This window comes from Zonotrichia leucophrys, chromosome 9, assembly GCF_028769735.1.
Source record: "Zonotrichia leucophrys gambelii isolate GWCS_2022_RI chromosome 9, RI_Zleu_2.0, whole genome shotgun sequence".
In the NCBI taxonomy this organism is placed as follows: domain Eukaryota; kingdom Metazoa; phylum Chordata; class Aves; order Passeriformes; family Passerellidae; genus Zonotrichia; species Zonotrichia leucophrys.
In genome coordinates, this window is record NC_088179.1 from 4,809,032 (window position 1) to 4,831,782 (window position 22,751).

The 22,751-nt window shown below is 46.5% G+C and overlaps 1 protein-coding gene across 2 annotated transcripts in view; it reads right to left on the minus strand.

The window, feature by feature from the left end:
- RYK (receptor like tyrosine kinase) overlaps positions 1-15,207 on the minus strand; it is a 55,050-nt gene extending 39,843 nt beyond the window's left edge. For both annotated transcript variants that reach the window (XM_064721427.1, XM_064721425.1), the window contains exon 1: positions 14,907-15,207. In XM_064721427.1, coding sequence (XP_064577497.1) covers positions 14,907-15,192 — 286 coding nt within the window. In that variant the 5' untranslated portion in view covers positions 15,193-15,207. The remainder of the gene's footprint in view (positions 1-14,906) is intronic.
- Positions 15,208-22,751: the final 7,544 nt, after the last annotated feature.

Consider the following 22,751-nt stretch of genomic DNA (forward strand, 5'->3'; position numbering starts at 1 on the left):
AGAAAAATCAAACCTCTAAGCTTTAATAGTGGTACAACACTGAGTAATTCCATTTTATAGGACACCAATGTTTTGTGCCTGTACTGCCAGAAAAAGCTCCACACTAAGAGGAGACAATAATTATATGAATTTCACAAGCAAAATGTAAGAGCTTCATGAGCATCAATGCTGTGTTGTATTTAAAATATTATGCTTCAAGACTGGCATAGAAAAATAATTCCAGAGGTTCTGTACTACAGCTCAGAATTCCTAAAAAAAGGCCAAAGATTGTCTGGCTCAGAGTCCTGTTCCCATCAGGGAGCTAAAGAAATTGCCTAGGGAAGGACTCAAACCCAAGGACACAGTGACACTTTAGCAGCAGATCCTCTGTGCTTCCAGTGTTCGTGGTCACAAACTTCAGGAAGCTCCTCAAAAAGGCTGGAGTGGGACCTTTTAGAAGGGGCTGGAGTGCCAGGACGAGGGGGAATGGCTTCCCACTGCCAGAGGGTAGGGTTAGATGGGATATTGGGAAGGAATTGTTCCCTGAGAGGGAGGTGAGGCCCTGGCACAGGGTGCCCAGAGAAGCTGTGGCTGCCCCATCCCTGGAAGTGTCCAAAGCCAGGCTGGATGAGGCTTGGAGCACCCTGTGTTAGTGCAATGGTGTCTCTGCCCATGGCAGGGGGTGGGACTGGATGGGTTTTAAGGTCCCTTCCAACCCAAATCTTTCCATGATTCTGTGATGAAACTCACAGGCAGTATCTCCCAATCTCTTCTCACTAGATAGTTTTTCTCCTAGGAATCTGGGTCAATGTTTTCTCCAAGCCTGGAAACAGATGGATACACCCTTGGGAAATGTTAGTTTCAATACAGTACAGTAATTTCCCCTTTTAAGCTTATCAATGATTAAAACATTTCCCCTCTAGCACATCTTTTCCCATCAGTGAAATCAGACAAAATTCCTTTTCCCATGCACAGCTAAGGGTCCTCCCCAGACAAGCAAGCTCCCATCTCCCCACCTCCAATTCACCACAGGACAGATGTGCTTCCAGATCATCCTTCCATTTCTAATTTTTCATCCCCTCACTACCTCCCCACCTCAACCCTGAATTCCCCAAGCACTCTGTCTGTATAATTTATCTCAATCAGGCCAGCAAAACACACAGAACTTTGCAGCTGAACCTGCCAGTGAGAAAAAGCCCCAGGCTGTGCTGCAGGCAGGCAGCCAGGCAGGCGAGTGTGTTCTGCAGGCACAGGGGAGCCCAGGGCTGATCCTGGGAGCTGCAGCACATTCCAGGCACAGGCAGGTCAGGAATCTCACAGGGCACTGCACAGAACAGCAGTGAGAGCCAGAGCCCTGGTTCACTGATGGGGTGTGGGATCTGAGACTCGCTGTGACAGCTGAACCCCTTTTCCTTCAGACTTGCAAACTTACACAAGCCTGGCAACATTCCTTATTTAAGCCTTTAGCAAGCCAAGTGCAAGGAGTCAAGCTGACACTATGCAGGGAGAGAAAACAAGTGGGAGAACACTCCTCAGTGAGTTAAACTCCCTGGATTAGGGAAGATGCCCAGGAGCATCCCACACTAAGGGTGAGACTGCAGCAGCACTTAGATGGAGCTTACACTGAAACAGCCCTGTGACTTCATCAGATGCTGGAAGGTTTTTCCAAAGCGTGCTTTGGACACAGGTAACTTAGAGAAATGGCATCAAATGAAGCAGGTCACTGCCAATACACAGCCTCAAACAGAAACCTCTATGTTTCAGTTTTTTAGTGTAAATCTCTTCCAAACTCAGCAGCAGCATAAGATGCACCAGCTGAGGTAGCAGGCTGCAGAGGAAAAGAGAAACAAGTTCTAGTTTCTCAGTTGTTTCAGATTTCAAGAATGCTCAGTAAACTACTAAACCTAACCCTCCTTACTGATGGGTGAGGGGAGGGAAATGAGAAAATGTCATTCTGCAAGATGCTGGGTTCCTCTGAAGGTGCTCAATTCTTCCACTATGTAAGGCAAATCCAAGATGGATTTAATGTTTTGTGTCCTAAATGGAATAATAAAAGGAGAAAACAGGTGCCTCTAAGAGGAAAACACAGATGCAACACAAACAGCTACAGGAAATTGGCAGCTCCTCAATAATTTTCTAGGCAAAGTGGCAAAACATAAAGAAAGGGGTAGAGAGCCCTACAAAGAAATATCACAAAACACAGAGGAGGAAAAGCAGCTTCTGTTGGTTTAAGCAGAATATTGGTGATCAATTCTGACCAGTTTAAAAGCTGGGCTGCAGCTTTGCTTTGGCAAAGCTCCCTAAACAAGTCCATATGCAGACAAGGCACAGCACAGAAGGATCTGGTTTCTCCTTACTTGGACTTGACTAACCTACACCAACACACATGAAATCAGTTCAGAGCAATGCTCTGCTGGATTTCGAGGCAAAAGCACCAACCTTTCACCCAGGCAACCTCTAAATCTCGTTATTAACTTCCCTATCTTTGTACCTTGGGCACAGACTTGAAAGAATAAATTAAAGTTGAAGGCAAACATAAAGGTAAATTTAAGCAGCAGCACAGAGAAAATCTGTCATTCTTTGCACTGTTTAACATAACAAAGCATCTGAAGAAGCTCAGAAAGGAAGGGGAGAGGCCAACTTTCATTCCTAGATTCCAAAGATGCTGGGCAGCCCTTGTGTTCACGACAAAATTGAATCATGTCAGTCTAGCAGCCTAACAAAACACTTCTTTTCAAATGCCCCTGTGCAAATGCAGTCTAGCTTCAACTCTTTTTTTTTCATTTTAAGCACAATATAAAAAAGAAACTTGCTTCTGCCACCATGGGAAAATCGGGTTTTATTTTTATGAAGAAAATATATCCTGCAATATGCATCTGTACTTACATGTTCTTAAAGATGACAGCGGTGTTTAGGAATCTTTTACCTGAGGTTGCACTTTCTTACTAAATCACTTGAAATCTCCATAACATAATTCTGGCAGATTTGTCTTAAATGAGGAGATACAAAATGAGCGTGCAATGAAAGAGTTTCCTGAGTGTACAATGCAAGAGTTTCCTATTATTTCTGCTGCTTTGCAAAAAGCAGCATTTCATTAACAGCAGTTTGGTAACAATCGCTGACAATTTTCTGTCCAGTGGCTCCCCAGCAGAGAAATTACTGAAATTGGGGGTTGTTTTCTTAATGTTTTAGTCTGTAATTTAAAAGAGTTTCTTCATCAGCAGCTGAGAAATCTCTGCAGTGACATCAAACCACCACAGCCCACCCAGAGCAGAGCCACTCCTGATCCTGACTCACAGCCACTGAAACCAACTAAAGGCAAGATTTACCCAGTTCAGTGAGTTATAATCTCTATATAAATATTTTATTTGTTCTATTATGTACTCCAGAGAATGAGGCCTCTGCTCCTGTGCTGCTCTTCTGGGTCAGTCCTCTGGCCACAGCAGAAGTTTCCATGCCAGGATGAACACTCACGAGAGAGAATACAAACCCCAAGATTCCACCCCCCCCCAAGCCTGCTCATCCCACTCCACAAACACACTGAATTCTCCCAACACTGGATAACCTACCTTGCTGAAAAAGACAGCTTCTTTTTACTTCAATTTTCCTTTCATTTAAAGTGTACCCTAAGTCTGAAACACTGACTTGAAATGCTAAACTTTGCTGGTTTTGCAGCAGGTTCTGCAAATGTCCACTGGAAAATACAGTCCAAACACAAGGAAATGTTACTGCAGAACTAAAAATCAGCTCTTGACTACTGAAACTTCCTTTTCTTTTTACAGGGTAGAAAGAACACGTTCCCAGAGCAAGCCTCATTAGTTTGAATGTACTTAATTAATTCAACAATCAGCTTTGCCCAGGGCTGAAACTACAGCTGGAAGTTCAAAGAGGAAAAAAATGCAAACTGATCCACATAGATCGATTTAGCTTAGAAAATAGCAAACTACTGGGAATGCAATACTAAGCCTCTGAAAATATTAACACACAAAAAAATACCTACATTTGTGCATATCCAGTGTATACAATAATAAAGTGAATTTCGTTTTAATAAAACAAGTAACTGACCACAGCCTTTCACCTGCATTTTGACTTTAGCTTTCCACAAAGCTACAGTCTGTCAGTTAGAGCTGTTGGGCAGGATTTTGGGCTGAAATACTTGTTTTTAAACACCTTACACGCTGGGAGTCCGTGGAAAAGTTAACTAAAAATAAAAAAGGCAACAACAAATTAAAGCTTCAGCAACATGGAGATGATGAAGAAGCAGCTTTTCAGTCTCCTAACACAGGCACCAGGGACTGTCAAAGGATGGTGATCAGGTCAAGCCAAAAGACAAAACTGCAGCATAAACCCAGCAATACTCACCCCTCTGCAAGCTCATCCAAGGAGCAGCAGCAGAGGGAACATGGGTTAGGGTTATTTGTTACCTGGGCAGAGTTAACTTCTCATGAGCTGGAGGGGGAATACAACAATTCAATTTGAGGAAATACCCAACATAACTTCAAGGCGATTAATGCACCCTTGAAAACCGACCAAGACTCCCCGGCAGGAAATCTTAGCAGGAAGCTTCCCAACATCCAGCAAATGGGAGAGAAACTCTTCCTGAGAGCTCTCATTAAGTCCTTGTGAATCTTCACAGGCAGTTCACCCCCAATTCACCTCAGTGATACTGTTAAATACAATTTGCAAATTCAACACCTCAGGCAAATGGGATTTTTTCCACAGAAAGGAAAAAATCCTTTTGGAAAGTCAGAGGGAGGACTTCACTTCCACAGGAAGAAGCTCCCCTAGGAGATGCCACCTGCTGAAGCACAATCAATATTTAACTCCATCCATACTAAACAGAAGATATTTATTGTTCTTAGGACCCACCTGCTTACCCTTTATTTGTCTCTGAACAGCAACAACTACATTTCAACCCCCTGCTTGTTCTTCTCACCTTCACCTAAAAAAGAAAAATCTCCACTTTTCTGCTAGATAGGATATACAGATCTCTGCAGAAATAGTTAAATGACCCAGGAACCCAAACCAAAACCATGTATCTCACCTCAGAGCAAAATGCAAGTGGACTCTGCTCCTGAGAGAACACCTTTCTAAATAAAATTTGGCCATTGCAGGAAAAAAAAAGAAAACCTAGAAAACTCACCAGAACAGCAGCCACGTTGCTGTTAATAGGGCAGGATGGTGCACATGAGTTACCTGAAGCACCAATTCCAAAGGAAAAATGCAGCAGAGATGAACAAAATGGACATTTGAAGGCAGAGGAAAATTAGTGGCAAGGATTTACACACAGGGCAAGGGGAAATGAGGCAAGTGGGAATAGGAATGGCACAGGTACAGGGTAGGAAGCAACTGAAAGGAAACTCAGTAACACAAAAAATAAATCTAACTTCAGGGAAAAATAGAAAAGAACTTTATTCTTAGGTGTACTTATGAAATAAAAATTTAACTTAGCAGCTATGGCAAATCTCATAATTACTGTAATATGAAGTTTGATGCTCCTTTTGAATTACAATGAAAGCAAACATTGAGAATAGAAAAATGGTTTCCTTCTCATGAACTGCAGCTGCCAAGAGCATGATCCTCAAAATAAAACTTCTGATCAAATGCTCAGTAGTGCCCCAAAGCTTCGGAAGGGAGCTGCTGTCACCTTCCCAGCTAAAACACCACCACAGAGGTATGCCAGGTGTCATTTAGGCTTGTGAATAACATGTGTTTGTGGTGTTTCAGTGTCACCTACCCAGAGAAATTGTGCCTTTTTCTTTTTATTTCATTTAGTTACAGCAATGCACCCACATGTTGATTTAGTTATCCCTCTAGACAAGACCCTAAGTCACCTCCAGAAGAGCATGTGGGCCAGTGCCATGGCTACTCCAGTAAGGAGGACCTGACAGAGTAAAAATAAATTTAATATTCATTAGGAAGAACAGATCCACCCCCTCCCTCAGTGCTTCATGTGGGAAATGGATTTATAGAAAACATTTAAAGTTTGATAGAAGGTTCATCTAGTGTGTATTTGTATGTACATTTTGAGATAAGAAATGTTGATTTAGAAATGCTATGGAATAGGACAGATATTGTTGAGAGAGAAATAGAATTAGAAATAAGTTTTAAAAAGTGGTTTTGTAAAAAATATTAGATATTTTAGAGAAATAGAACTATGAAAGATATTGTAGTAGGATTTATGAGAGGTAATTTTAGATGATTATTTTAAGGTATCTGTGGTATAGTGTGGTAAAAGTTGATAGGTTAAGAAATGTTTCTAGTGTATTGTAATAAAGAAATAGTTGGTTTTTGATTGTGACCATGTGAATTGTAACGTTTGTATTGTTTTATTTTTTATATGAGACTTAAAATGGAATAGAAGTTTTTAAAACACCAAAAAAACCCACTTCAGATCCCTCAGCTTTGAAGTCTGTACTCCTGGTTCTGTGCCCAAAGGGATTGCTGAAGGGATGATGGACTGTCCACACCTTTTGAGATGCTTTGAACACTTTCATCAGAATGACACTGATTGTTTAACAAAAAACCAAACTCTAAACAAACCAAGCCAGGTCTGCTCACTCCTGTGACCATCTCTAAGCCTACAGAGCTTAGTATTTTTTTCTTTTATTAGGAATTATTCTGCAAGGCCATCAACTTATTTCATAAAGGCTCAAACAGGTTGGAGAGGATAACCATCATTAGTTTATTAATCTGCTCTAACATTCCAAGCTGCAGCTCCCATGCCTGTGCTCCTGCTCTGCTCTTTCCCAAGCAGCATGCTGAAATCAATATACTGGTTAATTTAATTACAGCCATTCAACACCCAGTAAGTGGCAGGGAAATTCTAAAGCATCACATTAGTTTCATGCTGCTGCTTCTGCTCGCAGCTCTCCGGAGCAGTCAGTGCAAATATGTGAGTTATCCGCTTGAGAGAAGGACAAAGGCAGCAATGGAAGAGCAATAATGCCTTTGAAGCCTCTGCCATCGAGCCCTTTGTGCCACCACAAGGCATTTGCAGAGAGTGTTAGCATTCATCCCCACATGGGAGCTGCTGGTGCTGCTGCCATTCTGGGGGAAAAAGGGAAAAGAGCTCAATTCAACAGGCACAACTCATTAAACGCACTTCAGCCCGTACTCCCTGCTCTCATGGCTGAGACCTCGAGTAGGATTCAATCCTGCACACTAAAGTACAGAGGAGTAACTCTGACTCCAAGTAGAAGCCTCCACAATATTCCAGTCTGGAGAGTTTCAGGTAGGAATTAGTCATCGAGTCATTTCACTAGAGTTCAGCACAACCGTGAATCAACACATTTGGAATCTGTCTCATTAATTCAGCTTTTCCAGTATCCAAACACAACCGTGAATAGCAGAAGGGGAGGAGAAAAACACGAGGCTTCATGGTTTAAAATACCCAGAGTGTACAGTACAGCTGCCTGCACAGCTCCCACTCCCAGGAAAACACCACCCTGGGATTTTGTGTGCCTGTGAACATGATCCCTATCTCCTTTATTTCCCTCTGTGCAGGTGGTGTTTAGGAGCAGTTTCGGTCCCTGCCTTCCTCTCAGTATCCTGAGCCTTTCTTGCTGGCTTTTCTCCTGCATGCAGGGAGCTGTGCCTCCATTTCCTCTCTTTCGTTTCCATTCTGTCTGTGCACTGGAGGGAGAAAGAGACCAAACAATCAGCAGTGATAAATAGGATGCTGCCAAACAGAATGCAGGTGTAAAGTCACAGGAGGGAGGAATGCAGCTTCGGGAATTTTTCCCCTCACCACCACCAGGACAGCCTTCAGAGGTCAGGTTTCTTCCAAGTCCCTGACACACAAATGTTACAACAGCCACAAACATTTATCACTAGACAGACCTTGGCCTCTGGGGAGCTGAAATGGCTGTTTCCTCCCAGGCCTGAGCACAGACAGAGCTGCACCAGGCAGCCCAGCTGCACTCCACCCCTGCAGTCCCCCCTGAACACCGATTTCCAGAAGGAAAGAGCCTTCTCCAGGCAGGATTCAGATAGAGCCCCCAGCACTGTAAATCCCAACAAAACAGCTGATGTGGTAAAGCAGGATTCAGAAATCAACCACCCACCTCAGCAATGCTGAGCAGATCAACACACACAAGGCCTGAAGTTTATTTCAGACTTCTGCCTTAGTGGCATCACAGAATATGGTTTCAAAGCAATCCTAACCCAGCCCAGAGGCTGCCTCCTCTACGAGGAAGGCCTTACACTGGCTATTTCAAGCTTCTAGAAGCTTATTCTTCTGCAGGTTTGCAAGCATTAACAATATTGCAGTGGATTATACAATTTTACACATCCCCAAAGAAATGGTTAAATTGTTATTAAAAGTGTGCAAGCTAAAGGGGAGGTAACAGAACAGAAGGGGACAGAGGAGCCCCAACTGCAGCTGGTCTCAGAAACCTCAATATGGATGTGAACAATGGCACTGGGTCAATCAGACCAACAGGCACCATGGGAGGCTCCAGAAGGAACACAGGTAAATCAGACAGACAGACATACAGGCACAATGAGAGGCTCCAGAAGGAACACAGGTAAATCAGACAGACATCCAGGCACAATGGGAGGCTCCAGAAGGAACACAGGTGAATCAGACAGACAGACACCCAGGCACAGTGGGAGGCTCCAGAAGAAACACAGGTAATTCAGACAAACACAATGGGAGGCTCCAGAAGGAACACAGGTAAATCAGACAGACAGACACCCAGGCACAATGGGAGGCTCCAGAAGGAACACAGGTGAATCAGACAGACACAATGGAGGCTCCAGAAAGAACACAGGTAAATCAGACAGACAGACATACAGGCACATATGACAGGCTCCAGAAGGAACACAGGTAAATCAGACAGACAGACATACAGGCACAATGACAGGCTCCAGAAGGAACACAGGTAAATCAGACAGACAGACATCCAGGCACAATGGGAGGCTCCAGAAGAACACAGGCTGCTGCAGGGAACTTGTCCCAGCCTGCTGCTGCTGCACAGCCCTGAACATCTGCCTGTCCCCAGCCCCACAGCAGGCTGGGTACAACCCACCCACAATCCCAAACCCACCGTACTGCACACCCCTCACAAACTGGCAGTGGGCTAAAGGGCTTTACAGAGTGAGGTAACAAAATTATTATCCTAAAAGCAGCACCTGCACTTCACTGGATATAGCAGAACATTTTCAGCAGCTCAGTTTTGTTTCAGTGTGTGGTGTCTGCCAGGATTAGAAGTGCACTTTCCATCCAGGTGTGCACCTATGTAAATCTTCCCTTTCTACTGGTGCCATGAACTGGGATTTTGTACTCCTGCAAAGACAGGCATGTGGAACACTGGAAAAGTACAGCCTGCAAAAAGCTTCTGTTCTTCAAAGCCAAGCACTTAAAAGCTGTGAAATGAAGATTTCAGAACACATATCAAGAGAACCTGACCCTGAACTGTAACTCTTGTACCACACACACATCTGCTTCTATACCTTGCAGTACCCAAACATCTGTCCTTGGGGGACATCTCCTTCATCCTCCCACAACCTCAGAGGCTCTTTGCTGCATTTTTTCCAGTACCTGTGAGTTCTGGAAAAACTTTGCTGCATTTTTTCCAGTACCTGTGAGTTCCCCAACTCCCACAGAAAATGATCTTGGGTGCTGCTAACAACTCTCAGAGAGCATAGCACTGACTGGCTGGTGGTGCTCCAGGCTGTGATTCTGTCCAAGCAGGCTGAGTGGGATTTTCACAAGGCCCTGAAGCTTTTCAAAAATCACAAAGAATACACACTTTCAGCTCCCTTTCATAACAATCAGGCAACAAAGGAACAAGAGGCTTTCTAGCCACTATAGATGCTGTGCAAGTACCATAAAGCACTTTTGATGGGAGCTCCTGTCTGTGGCCAACTCCCCAAAACAATGACATCAACAAAGATGTTTCACAGTATAAAATGAAGACAATTATCATCTGCTGCAATAAGATGATGCTTAGACTCCATTTCTAACATACAAAATTGCACTTGGCCTCTAATTTCAGGATTCTGCTCAGCTCTGGTGAAGGCACACCTGGGGCTTCCCAAGAAAAGAGCCACAGAACTACAAGAGAGGGTTCAGTGAAGGACCACAAAGAGGATTAAAGGAACTGCAACACCTCTACCATGACAAGACACTGAGAAAGCTGTGGAGAGCTGGCTCAGGGGCATCTCATCAATGTATATAAATATTCAAAGGTGTGTGCAGAGAGAAGGAAGCAGGTTCTTCCCATCTGATCCAAAAATCAGGCACAAACACAGGAGGGTCAGCCTGAGCAGCAAGAAAAACTCATCCAGAGAGGGTGACTGAGCACTGGCACAGGCTGCCCACAGAGGTGGTGAAATCTCCATCCTCTAAGATGTCCAAAAGCTCCTGGATGTGGTGCCAGACAAGCAGCTCTGGGTGGCCCAGTTTGGGCAAGGGGTGGGACCAGATGACCTCCAGAGGTCCCTGCCAACCTCAACCACCCTGTGAGTCACCACCTCAATTTACAAACCAAACAAACAACCCTCTGCTCTAAGAGATTTTGCATCGATGCTGCATCTTGCAGCCAGACAACTCATTTTAGTAAACTGCACAATGGCTTTTAATGAAACTCTAGAACACATAAGTACAAGTCACAGAAGTGAAATTAATTTAACTCTGTAATTGAGTGAGTGCAAATATAAAACTAACAACAGACAGCATTCAGTGATTGCTCAGAAGAAACTAGGCCAGAGAACACTAAGTTTGGAAACTCAATGTAAACATTGTAGGACTTCTGACTTTAAAATTCCCCTGCAATTCTAATTTAGCCCCCCATATACATGCATTCTTAGTTACACAATAACGTGGTGGTATTTTCCCCCCATGGGACTAAAGTCTCAGTTAACATGCAGACCAGACTCCTACAAAGATCCAGAGCCATGTGACAGGAGGGCTGTCCACAACACCAATTTCACAGCTGAAAGGCACGTAGTCTCCAAAAAAACCCCTGCAGGGACAGAAAGGGTTGTCCTCACTGCTTAAGCACCTGACTGCTGCCATGAATGCTGCAAAAGAACAGCATGCAATGCCAGGAGAGCTGCTTAAGCCAAGTTTTCACAGGCAGCTATTGATTCTGCTCCTCAGAATCAGAGGGTACAACCTGTGAAGCTGAACTGCTGGGAACTCACAATCAAGGTCTAAAAGATACACCAGGAATGCACAAAGTGCCAAATAACACTGTGTTCTGAAACAGACTAGATCCAATCCTTAATTATTAAAGTGAGCTATCTAATAATAATGAGTATTTTCTACCTTATTCTCTACACCTTAGATTGGCACCTGCAAAACAGGGATACACCAGCCTTCACATCCCAGGATCCTGTGAAAAGCAGAACAATGGAGCATTTCAACATGAGGCAAACACCACACTCTGACTTCATGGGAAAACTGCAATGAAAGTCACTAAATCAAGCAGAGACCTCCTACTGAGCAACTCATCACTAACTCCACACCACCTGCACGTTCAGCACCACAGGGTGGGCACTGGAAAAAGGGACAGGACCAGGTGGTGCTCTCACACCTGTTCAGTCACTATGTAGGACTAACAAAGCTTTCGTCAGGTCGAAGCACAGGCCCAAAAAGGTTCTCTAAAAAGCTACAGATGACGGTGCTAAGAGAGTTCACAGACACCCCTAAAATGGTTGTGGTGCTCTGGATGTCTCTCCCCAAAAAGCAGCACCTCCCTTCCTCCTGCCCAACTCCCCCTCACCCTGAACCTCATCCGTGACACCTCTGCCTCCTGCTGCCATCGCTGGAGTCACCTCAGCCAACTCCTTCCTACTCCATCCCCTCTAGTGCTGGATCCTGCCTGGTGTAAGTGGAATCTGACACATTCAACTATGTGAAAACCACAGATTATTTTTCCCAAAGGCTTGTAGTCTGAATGGCTGGGGATATTTTCCATGGGAATGGCAAGAGATATTTCTGACAGAGACACCATATGCCTGCCATATAGCAAGTCCTGCTTTCAGACCCTGAGAATCCACAGTGTTTCGAAATAAAAATCCACCTCACACAACAAGACGAGCCAGTTTCCTCTAGTTTTCTTCTACATAAAGTCCTGAAGACTACAAAACAATTCCTCCTAAGGCAGACACATGGCCAGGATTCCACAGCCCGACGGTGGAAATCTGGCGTGAGCACACAGGAAAGGAGCAGGCAGTTTTCACTGTAAATCACCATTTCTGTCCTTCCTCTGTGCCACAAAGAACAGCAGCCACAAATAATCTGCAGCAAGTTCCTATTTCACTTCCAAGAGCCACAGCCTGATTAAAACACAACCCATGGTTCTGCAAGACACTGAACTCTGGGTTTGGGGAAAGCAGCAGCACCAGACACTGCACTGAACCGTGTCAGCCTGGCTGATGGAGAGACCACATGGGGATGTGGCCCCACAGAGTTTCCACCAGACCCTGGGATGCTCCAGCTCTGCATCACTGTCTGTGACTGATTCAGCAGCCACATGTGTGCTTACATTTATTCCTAATCAAATTTGCCACCTAAAGATGTACAGGGGTGATATTTAGAAGCAGGAAAACAGCACAGGCTGTAGTAACTGTAGTAATTCCACGTAACATTTGGGTTTATGAGCAGAAAATCTGAGAGTTTCTGCTCAGCCACAGCAAGACAGTAGCAGACACGAGATTGTTTAGAGACAAAAGGTGAAAGAATCCAGCTTCTATTAGCAGCTTCACTGAACTTAACACTTCACTTCACAAGCAACCTCATTTTCCTATCCCCTGTGACTGACTGTCCCAGCATCTGCCAACCCACAGCTTCTCTCAGGGGAGTTCCAGAAGCTGAACCCCCTCGCTGCCCTTTGCAACTTCACACATCAGCATGAGACCTTAAACCATGAACTTGATTGTATGTAAATCCCAATCAGATACTCCTAAATGGAACGTGTCAAAAGCTGGCTTTGTTTTCAGAATTGTGAACACCTGGAACTAAACTGTTTGTCCCTCTGGATTTTCTTCTGCCAAAAGAATACGTGAAGTTATTGATAAATTGGCCTATGTCTAAATGCCTCCTTAAACTAAAACTACATCTCACCTACAGCCAACAGCACGTGTAGAGATACCCCTAAAATTAAATCTGCTCATGCCAACAACACAATTTAGATCGTGGAAGTTTAGTTTGCAACAGATTTCCAGTGATTTGAACCCCACTAACTGAAGGAAGCCCCAGTTTACCACCACATTAGATTCCAATTTATCTAAGTCTCTGGGGTCACAGAGGCAGAATAGATCATTCATGTCAGATACTAAAAGTGATATAAACCAGTCACAGAGTAGTAAGTGATTTCAGCCATGTAGTAATAGACACCCATAACTGAGGCTAGACGAAGAAATTTAGCTTAAAAAATAGTAACAGCACATCTTGCCTCCTTAGTTGCTGGTTCATGATGAATAATTATGTCAGTGTGCCACGGAAGCCTGACCAAATCCAACTAACACAGATTTCAGACACTAGACAGGGGAGAGCTCAAACCTCAGCATTCAGTACTCCCAAGATTAACTACTTATTTAGAATTCCAGCTCAGCAGCAAGCTAAATAAGACATTTTCACCCTCTATCTGTACCAGAGCATCCGGCAGCAAGCACGTGCCACGTACAAATGACAACAGCAGGACACTGATCACCAGGGCAAACCATGAGGGAAAAATGTTTACAGTGTCCTTCAGTCCCCAGATCCCCTGACCTGGGTCAGCTGCGTGCTCACAGAGGGCAAATTAACTGGAGATATTTTTATTTTGTCCATTTGACGTAAATAAAGTCTTGCACTGCCTGTTTTCCAGCTTGCAGAGATACAGAGCACTTGGGAAAAACAAATCACTGGGGACACCAACAGATTTGTTTTGAGACTCCAGCCACCAACTCTAAACAAGAGCCTATGGAAGGCAAAGCCTACAGAAAACAAATCTTTGTTTAAGTCAGCCTCTCCAAGCACAGAACTCCTGTGAAAGCCTTCCACAGCAGGCCAGATGGGGGACTTCAGGAACTGCCTCCAAGTCCTTGCGCAGCAATTGTCAGCCTGCCTAGAAATTAAGATTCCTTTCACACACACACACCCAATTATTGCCAGGTCTCCTCTCTGCCCTCTGCATGTCGCTTGCCTGGCTAATTAAATCATGGGCTTGAACTCACCTCTCCCAGGGCTTACTCTGCTCCCACAGGACACCATCCCTGGTTTCTCCAATCTGGGGAGCCCCTCACCATAAGGGTGAAGCCTTTTCTTCCCCTAACCACACACACACACACAAAGCAGCACAGAGACCCCTGACTCGTCTATTCTCACCATGACCCCAGACCTACAAAACCCACAGATCCCTGGGATCATCCATCACCCATCCCATAGTTCTCCATCCCCTCCTGAGCTCCAGGTCCTTCACCCACACTCACGACCCTTTCCATCCTCCTCGGCACCCCCAAATCATTGTCCCACAGACAACCCCCGTCTCCTCGACTCCCCAGCAAAGCCCTGTCGTGCTGACACCCACCATCCCCACCCCAGTGCCTGAGCCCCAGCTCCTTCATCCCTGCTCACAGCCACTCCCACAGAACCCACGCCAATCTCTGGATTCACCCATTCCCATCCCAGACCCACAGACCCCCATCCTCTCATGAGCTGGAGATCCTTCATCCCCCACTCACATCCTCGCCAGCATCCGAGATCTGTTTCCCTCCCAACATTCCCATACAAACCCCCAGTTGTCCCCTGGACCCCACAGCCACCTCCGGTCCTGCTAACGCCCATCATTCCCAATCCAGTCCCACAGCTCCCCATCCTTTTCCAGCCCTCCAAACTTCCACCCCGGCGCGCAGAACTCTCCTGAGCCCCTCCAGAGCGGCCGGGCTCCCCCGCCCCAGCCCCGCGCCGGCCCCGGGCCCCGGGGCGCACTCACCGATCAGCTGCCGCACCTCCTCCTCGCTCAGGTAGATGCTGAGGCTGGGCCCGGGGCCGCTGGGGGGCCAGTCCGGGGCATGCGGGCCGAGGCCGGGCTGGCCCTGCACGCCGGCGGGCAGCACCAGCAGCAGCAGCAGCGGCGGCGGCAGGAGGCGGAGGAGATGGCGGCGCGGGCCCCGCACCCGCCGGCCCCGCCGCGGCCCCGCGCCCGCCTCCCCCGCCGCCGCCGCCTCACGGGGCCGGCCCCGCCGCCCCCCGCCGGGCTCGCGGCGCCGCGGCACCATCGCTCCGCGGGGACGGAGGGACGGACGCAGGGCCGGGGGGAAGCGGGCGGGACCCCCCCGCCCCGCCGGACCCTCGCACGGCGCGGCCGCCGCCAGGCCCCGCCCCGCGCACGCGCCGCTCCCGCCGCCGCGGGCGGCCCCTGAGCGCGGGCGGGAGGGGCGGGATCCCCCTCACGGCTCTTCCCGCCTCTTCCCGCATCCCGCCCGGCGCCGGGAGGAAGGGGAGGAGGGACACACAGCATCTCCGCTCGCTGCGTAGTGCCCGTCACGGAATGACAAAATCGCTGCGGTCCGAGAAGACTTCGAAGACCGTCGAGTCCAAGCTGTGACCGGTCCCCACCGTGTCACCCAGCCCAGAGCACCGAGTGCCACGTCCAGGCCTTCCTTGGACATCTCCAGGGATGGGGACTCCAAACCTCCTTGGGCAGCCCCTTCCAATGCCTGGGCATCCTTTCCATGATGCCCAATATGAACCTGCCCTGGCACAGCTTGAGGCCCTTCCTTCTCTGTGGCATTCACATTCTCTGAAAAATCCCTTCACCCGGGATTTTTCGCCTGGGAAGCTGAGAAGCCTCAGAGAAAAGGAAAACAATTTTTATCTCATTTGCTTCTCCTCTGTTTTGCCCCTTTGGAATGTGTTTGGAGATTGTTTCATTGGATTCTGGTCTGAGTTGTTTTCACTCATCGTCCAATTGGGCCCCAGCTGTGTCGGGACTCTGGAAAGAGTCATGAGTTTTTATTATTATCTTTTTAGCATTCTGTAAGTATCCTTTCTGTATGAAATAATAAATTAGCCTTCTGAGAACATGGAGTCAGATTCATCATTCCTTCCTTCATCAGTGCATTCCTAATACAATACAAATACAATACTTCTCATCCTGTCCCTGCTCCTGGAGCAGAGCCCGACCACCCCCAGCTGTCTCCTCTTGTCCGGGAGTTGTGCAGAGCCACAAGGTCCCCCCTGAGCCTCCTTTGCTCCAGGCTGAGCCCCTTTCCAGCTCCCTCAGCCTTTCCTGGTGCTCCATTCCCTTCCCCATCTCCATTTCCTTCTCTGGATATGCTCGAGCCCCTCAATGTCCTTCTTGTCATGAGGGCCAGAACTGGACAGAGCACCTGAGGGGTCTCACAGAGCCCAGTCATTGTCACTGCCCTGGTGCTGCTGGACCCTTTGGCCCCTTGCCCACATGGGCACACCTGGGCTCATGTCCAGCCACTGCTGACCAGCATCTCCAAAGCCTTGGCCAGGTCCTTTATGGCATCTGACCCCAATCCCCCATCAGTAGGATCTACCCATTGAATCACCTCATGCTCACCCTGAGACCCTGCACATCCCCATGCTCCCACTTAGCTGTGGTTGCCTCCATCCCCAAACCCTTCCAGCCCCCATTCAGGATGGGCCAGCTGTTCACGGCCAAAACTGGAAATACTCTGCCAAGATATCCCTGAAAAAAGACAATCCCACAGTGACAGACTGTGGGATGCCTGGTGCCCACCAAAGCTGCTCCATCAGCTGGACAGGGGGAGAAAATATAATGCTCCCTAGTTGACATAAAAACAGGAAGAGACCACTCAGCAATTACTGTCATGGGCAAAACAGGAGGGAAGTTTGAGGAAGTTTATGGAATTTATTACCAGATTTGTAGGATAATGAGAAGTCTGTTTTGGAGCTGGCCGACATCAGCTCCATCAGACACAGGGGAAGTTTCTGGCAGCTTCTCAAAGAAACCACTCCTATAGCTCCCCCACTACCCAAAACCCAACACACTGCTCAGAAGCTTTCCTAATTGGAAATACTGCTGGAATACCAGTGTTTTAGTTAAAGAGAATTTCCTTTTTTGGTAATTTTTTAAAAACAAAAAATTAAGGTTTTTTTTTTAATGCACTGTTTATAAGTATGTAAAACATACTGATGTTATATTTAATGTTTTAATCTGCTTTTTTATCTTATGATCCTTTCAGAGCTAAGAAGCAGCAGCGTTTCATTTCACTGTAACAAAGGGCCTTTGGCCCACAGAGGATGGGGATTTCAGCTCCAGCCAAGCCATTGCTGCCTGTAATGATCCTGAAGTAAAATCCAAACTGTAAACACATCTCCTGTTCTGTTACAGTATGGAATGCCAGCAGCAGGGCTGCTTGACAGCTGATATATTTTAAAAGAATGCAATAATAATCAAGTCCAACGATGCAAACAACATTAAATTCCAGTGTGAGGCTTTGAATCTCCTATACAAACATTCCTGACCTTTTCCCAAAATCCTCTGCTGTGCAGTATTTCAAAAGTAAGGATTTCTGTGGCAGTTTGGTGCAAAACCCTTTCTCAAGGTGTCCACCTTTCCCCTGAAACACAAAACCTTTGTTCCAATTGGCTTAGGAAGGGGATTTTGTTTTTCTGAGCTGGCTGCTGACCTAAACACACTTTGTCCCTCATTTATCAAGGCTGAAGAGCCACCTGCATTGTCACCTTCCTACCTGCTGTCACACCTGGCTGCTCTCCAGCTCCTCTGGAATCCCTGGAGCAGTGACAGCTTTGCTCTTAGCAAATCCATCTCTGGGAGCTGCCTGCTTGCTTGAGATTTTCAGCAGCAGCATCACAATATTCGCTTATGACCATTAAATCCCTTAATGTCTTTAAATTCTGCGCTCCCTCCTGACCTGCCAGGAGGAATTTTTTCCTGTGGGACACCGTGACAGGAGGACACTGCAGGCTAATTTGCCATAGCAGGGTTTAATCACTGACTCTTTCAGCTCATAATCATAAGAGTGGAAAGTGTGTAGGAAGTTCTGTTCTTCTAATCACTGAGGTGAAAGAGAAATCGCTCACACTCCTCCCCACAATATCCATCACTTACTTAAACAGTGTGAGGTGTAAAAAAAAATAAAATACCAAACTGGGATGGAGCTGGAAATTACATGCAGGCCTGTAGTGGGGGGATGTGGCCCAGGCTGCAGAGCCCTCCACACCACAGCTTCTCCACAGGCCATTTCCTCAGCCTGGAGGCACGGCGCCTGGGCATCTGTGTTTATTTGCCCTGCAGATGTAGCCTAAATCCCAGACTCAGTGTGGTTTCTGATGCACCTCACTTAGGGGCTCATGGACAGACAGACAATGTGTGGTATCTGATGTGATCAAAACCAAGACTGAGGCTCGCCAGCCAGAGACCAAACAAAATTTTGGTGCCTTTTTCTGGTGACATTGGCAGGCAGCTTGTATGGGAAGGCACTGACAGAGTGCTGGCATGGATTTATCTATTGGAGAGACCCCTGCTTCACTCACAGTGAGTGTGAAGGAACTGCAGAAATTGCTGCTGCTCTCTGAAGGCTGGACAAGCCCGTGAGGTTGAAAACGTGGTGTAGGCACCAGGCAGGAGACAAACAGCTCTTTTTATCTGTGACTTTGTGAAAGAGTTGGAAGAAAAAACAGAAAAACACAGACACTCCTCAGCTGTAACAGCCTGTAATGGTGGCAGGACCCACAAGAACCCCAACATAGGGGTCCATTTTTCATTTTCCACTGCGCCCCATTTTTCCCAAAATTTCTTCTGGCCTGTCCCTCTTCATGAGCACCAAAGGGACAATATTCATGCAGCCACCATGCATAACAAACATGACTTTAACCTTAACCTCAGCCACCCCTGCCTTGGGCATAAGGACACGATATTCAGCACAAATGTGACGTTCAGCACAAAGGCCCGTGCGGGATTATTTCCCTGCATTTCTTTTCAGTGAGTATGTAACTTTGCCTCCTGGAAGCCACTGGCTGATTTTAACAAAAGGTCACCAAAACCACATAAACCAAACACAAATAAACACATTCTTGGGCTGCAGCTGCCAGCCTGTGCACGGCCGCTCACGGGGCTACAGGCCTGCCTAGGCCCCCCTTGCCCATGAAGCCAATTGCTTGCTGGGCTCTGATGTTGTAATTAAAATGCAGGCTGCAAGGATAATTGGGGGTATTAGAAGCCAAATGAAGGTTTCATGGATGTCAAGAAACATCTCGTTGGAAAAAGGTGAAAAATGCAATTCACAGGCCAGCTAAAACACTGAAGATCTTGTGTTGATTTTTTTTGGCTGCGCAGACTATTTTTGGCAGGATCGAGTTCACGGTCTTTCAAAACCATTCTGGGGAAGATTATATTGCAAGAGGATACACAAAGTCTGTCCGTGGCAAGCTGCTAGCAATAGCTGTGAACTCACAGCACTCACATGGAAAAGTTTTGCTTGGATAGACACTGGGATGCCTCACTGCATGTGCTCCCAGCCTGATTGTATCAGCATTTACCACTGCCGTGTCCCGAGAGGCACAGAGGAGCTGGGATTCATTTCTGCATGTAAAACAAATCTGTGAAAGCAAATAGCTGACAATTAATGGCACTGATAGGAATTTGATACATGAGGGCCTCATGGAGGACACATGATACAGGGATGTTTGTGTGGGTGCTGGAAGATGGGAGACAGGGCTTTGGGAATGACTGCTCCCTGCCCAGACTCGCTCGCACACGCTGCTGCGATGGGGGCTGGCTTTTCCCACCTCCTCTTTGTGATTGTAAGTCACTGTGCAGCATTCCCTGGGGAGGAGAGCTGGCCCCTTCACACAGACACAGGAATGAAGTCCTGCTGCCTCTTCCAATCAGTCTTCCAACATTTTTCCCTTCAAGCAGCTTCTCTTCTTTACGAGTACCAGGTGACCTCAGTGCTTGGATGGCTTCCAACTCAACTGCACCTTGGTTCTGTCACCCAGGAATCTTCAGCTCATCATTTGCTCAAGGACCTCTGCCCGCAAGGCTTCTCTTCAGAAATGCTCTGGAGCTTTGGTTTTACTCCTGGATGAGCATTAGAAATTGGCAAGAGGGGCTTCAGATTTAGAAATGCTTGGCACAGCTGAGATTGAGCAAGCAGCAGGCTTCCTAAGCTATTTAGTATTAATTGACATCTTTATTATTTAGTATTCCCCTTTATTTAGTATTTATTTGCCCCTTTCCATGAGCAAAGATACATCCATACACCTCTGAGTAGGAATAAACCTCATCATTTGTTCTGCTTCACTTCCTGCCATTTCCTGAGGGGTTGCCCTCTTCTGTCTTTCCCAGAGCACGGTGCCCCAGGATTTCCAGTTCTCCTTGCTCATCAGGGTGGAACAAACTGGTGGCTTGCTGCTCGTTTTCTCCCACATCCCTGAATTTGCCATGCCTTTTCCCAAAGCAGGAGGAGAACTGAGAATGAGGGAATGGACAACATATTGAGTAATATAAATAGACAGATGGCTTCACTCAAATCAGCACTGACCCGTGGAGTCTTCCAGGGGAGGGAAGAGCTGAAATTTCAAAGTTTAAAGCGTACAGACCTTCCCACAAACTCTTTTTGTCCCATTACATCAACTATAAACAGGCAGCAGTGTTGGGAAGGCCGGTGCCTCCTGTTCCTTGAATAGCACTGAGGCAAAGATAAAAGCCTTCAGACTTCCAACCTGCTCCCCTTTGCACCAGATTTCTATTTTGCTTTTCTTTATTTCCTGATTGTGCCCACAGGTCCATAAAGCTGCCCTGCAGAAGGAAGAGCTCTCTGCTCCATTGCTGCAGTCTGGCTGCTCGGGCTGGGACACACAGAGAGGAAAAGTCACACAGCAGCAGAGGGAAATGTGTGTACAAGTTCCTGGAAATGTAGCATTTCATGGCAAAACCATCCTGGGCACATGAAGCTGGCCGGAGCTGCTGTGGCATGGAGCAAGGGAGGCTGGGGGAGAGCAGAGCCTCGGAATATGGTTTCAGCATGTGGTTGGGAAGGCACATGCCATTCCTGTGTTTGCCTTATAAGGGGAGTGTGCATGCCATGATATTGCTAAATATGAAATGAATTGTTTGTGTTTGGGGGCTGGCTGTGTCACCTCTTCCCTCCACAGGACACCCAGGGGTTGCTGGCTGATGTTTGTGTGTCATTGGGAGCCTTTTCCTTGCCAGTGGATGCCAGGATTTGGGGCTGTGGGTGTTGCACAACAAGGCTTATAATGCTGTTACAGTTTGTTCTGCACTCAGTCAGTGCTTGATGCTCAGGTGAGTGTTGGTATCAGGACAGAAAATTACAAATCAAACCATTTTCAGTGGAAAAATTGAGGGAAAATTGAGTATCTGTCAGAGGGATAAGAGAAGGAAAGCAGGCACCTGAACCTACTCCTGCTTGGCCTTTTGTTGGCTTTTCAGTGCAAATGATCCTTCAAAATTTATCTCCAGGGGTTTTATTCTGTCTCTGCTCAAACAACAGACCTTTCATTGTAGTTCAGCACATGACTCCAAACACAGCACCCATGATCAGAGAGCTCAGTCCTCTCCATGACTTCCCCTTTCCCTTGGGAAGCCAACAGAGCAGCAGTTACAAACTGATGTGGTTGTGTTTTACAGGTCACTTATGCAAGTGTTTCCCTGGGCTCTGGCAGTTGGAGCTGGTTTATGGTTTACCACGTTTTTTCAGAGCCCACACACAATACAGGAATGGAGATAATTAATTGTAGGAGTCACTGTATCCCGTCCCTCTTTTACAAAAGCACAATTGGAGCATTTGCCCAGGAAGTGGAAAATATTTATGTGACTTTCTCTCTGAGAAAGTATTAAAATCCCCATTTTCACTGGGATAAATGAGAAGCAGAAAGAAGTACTGAGCAAATCCCACACCCTCTAGAGAAGAGATTGTGGAGCCTCTGCATCCACCAAAACTGGAAGCAGGAAAGAGCAGGACTCTCCCACTCCTCTCAGGGTTTAGATTGCCCTGGGCAGCAGCAGCAAGCCTGAATTTCTTCAGGTGGCAGAGATCTAACTCTTGTCTCCCATTTTCTGTGCAAATGGCTTTACAATTCTTGGAATGTCACCAGCACCAGCCAGCAAAGGGGCTGGGAAGGTGCAGACCCAGGTACCTTTCTCTTTTCCCAGAACTGGGCAATGCTTTTGCACACTGAGCTCACCTGGATGCTTTTATTGAAGATAAATATATTTTACTTCTAAAAAAAACAGATTCCTCTGGCTGGTATATTCTCATATGGATAAAAATAGATGGATTTTAATCATGCTTACATTGCAGATCCCACAAGCCAACTATTTTAATAGATTCAGAGTCCTTTTCTTTGGGCTTGGAACAGGCTCAACACCAATAAACCAAAAGACTTAGCAGGATGTTTTTGCCTCATTAAAATGCCTTGTGCCTTTGGCTCTATTCTGTTCTTTCAGTGCTGGTGTGTTTTCATAGATCCTCATCTTGAAATTGTGGGAAGAGTCAGGAAAAAGGCTCTGGAAAGGCAACCTGTCCTCCTCCCATCCAACCATTCCTGGGCGATTTCAGAATCCTGGCCAGACCATTCGCTCTCCAGCAGCTCCCACCACATGAAGCCTTGTATGCCTGAAATTCAATGAAAACTTCTTTCAAAAAAATTTAAAAATCCAAAATATTTTAAATGCTTATGTAAAACATGAGGCATTCCCATATTGATTTCTGTGCTAGGAAATCTTTTAAAGCCCCAGAGACAGCGAGAAGGGATCCTGGAAGCAAGAAGTGATCCTGGAAGCAAGAAGGGATCC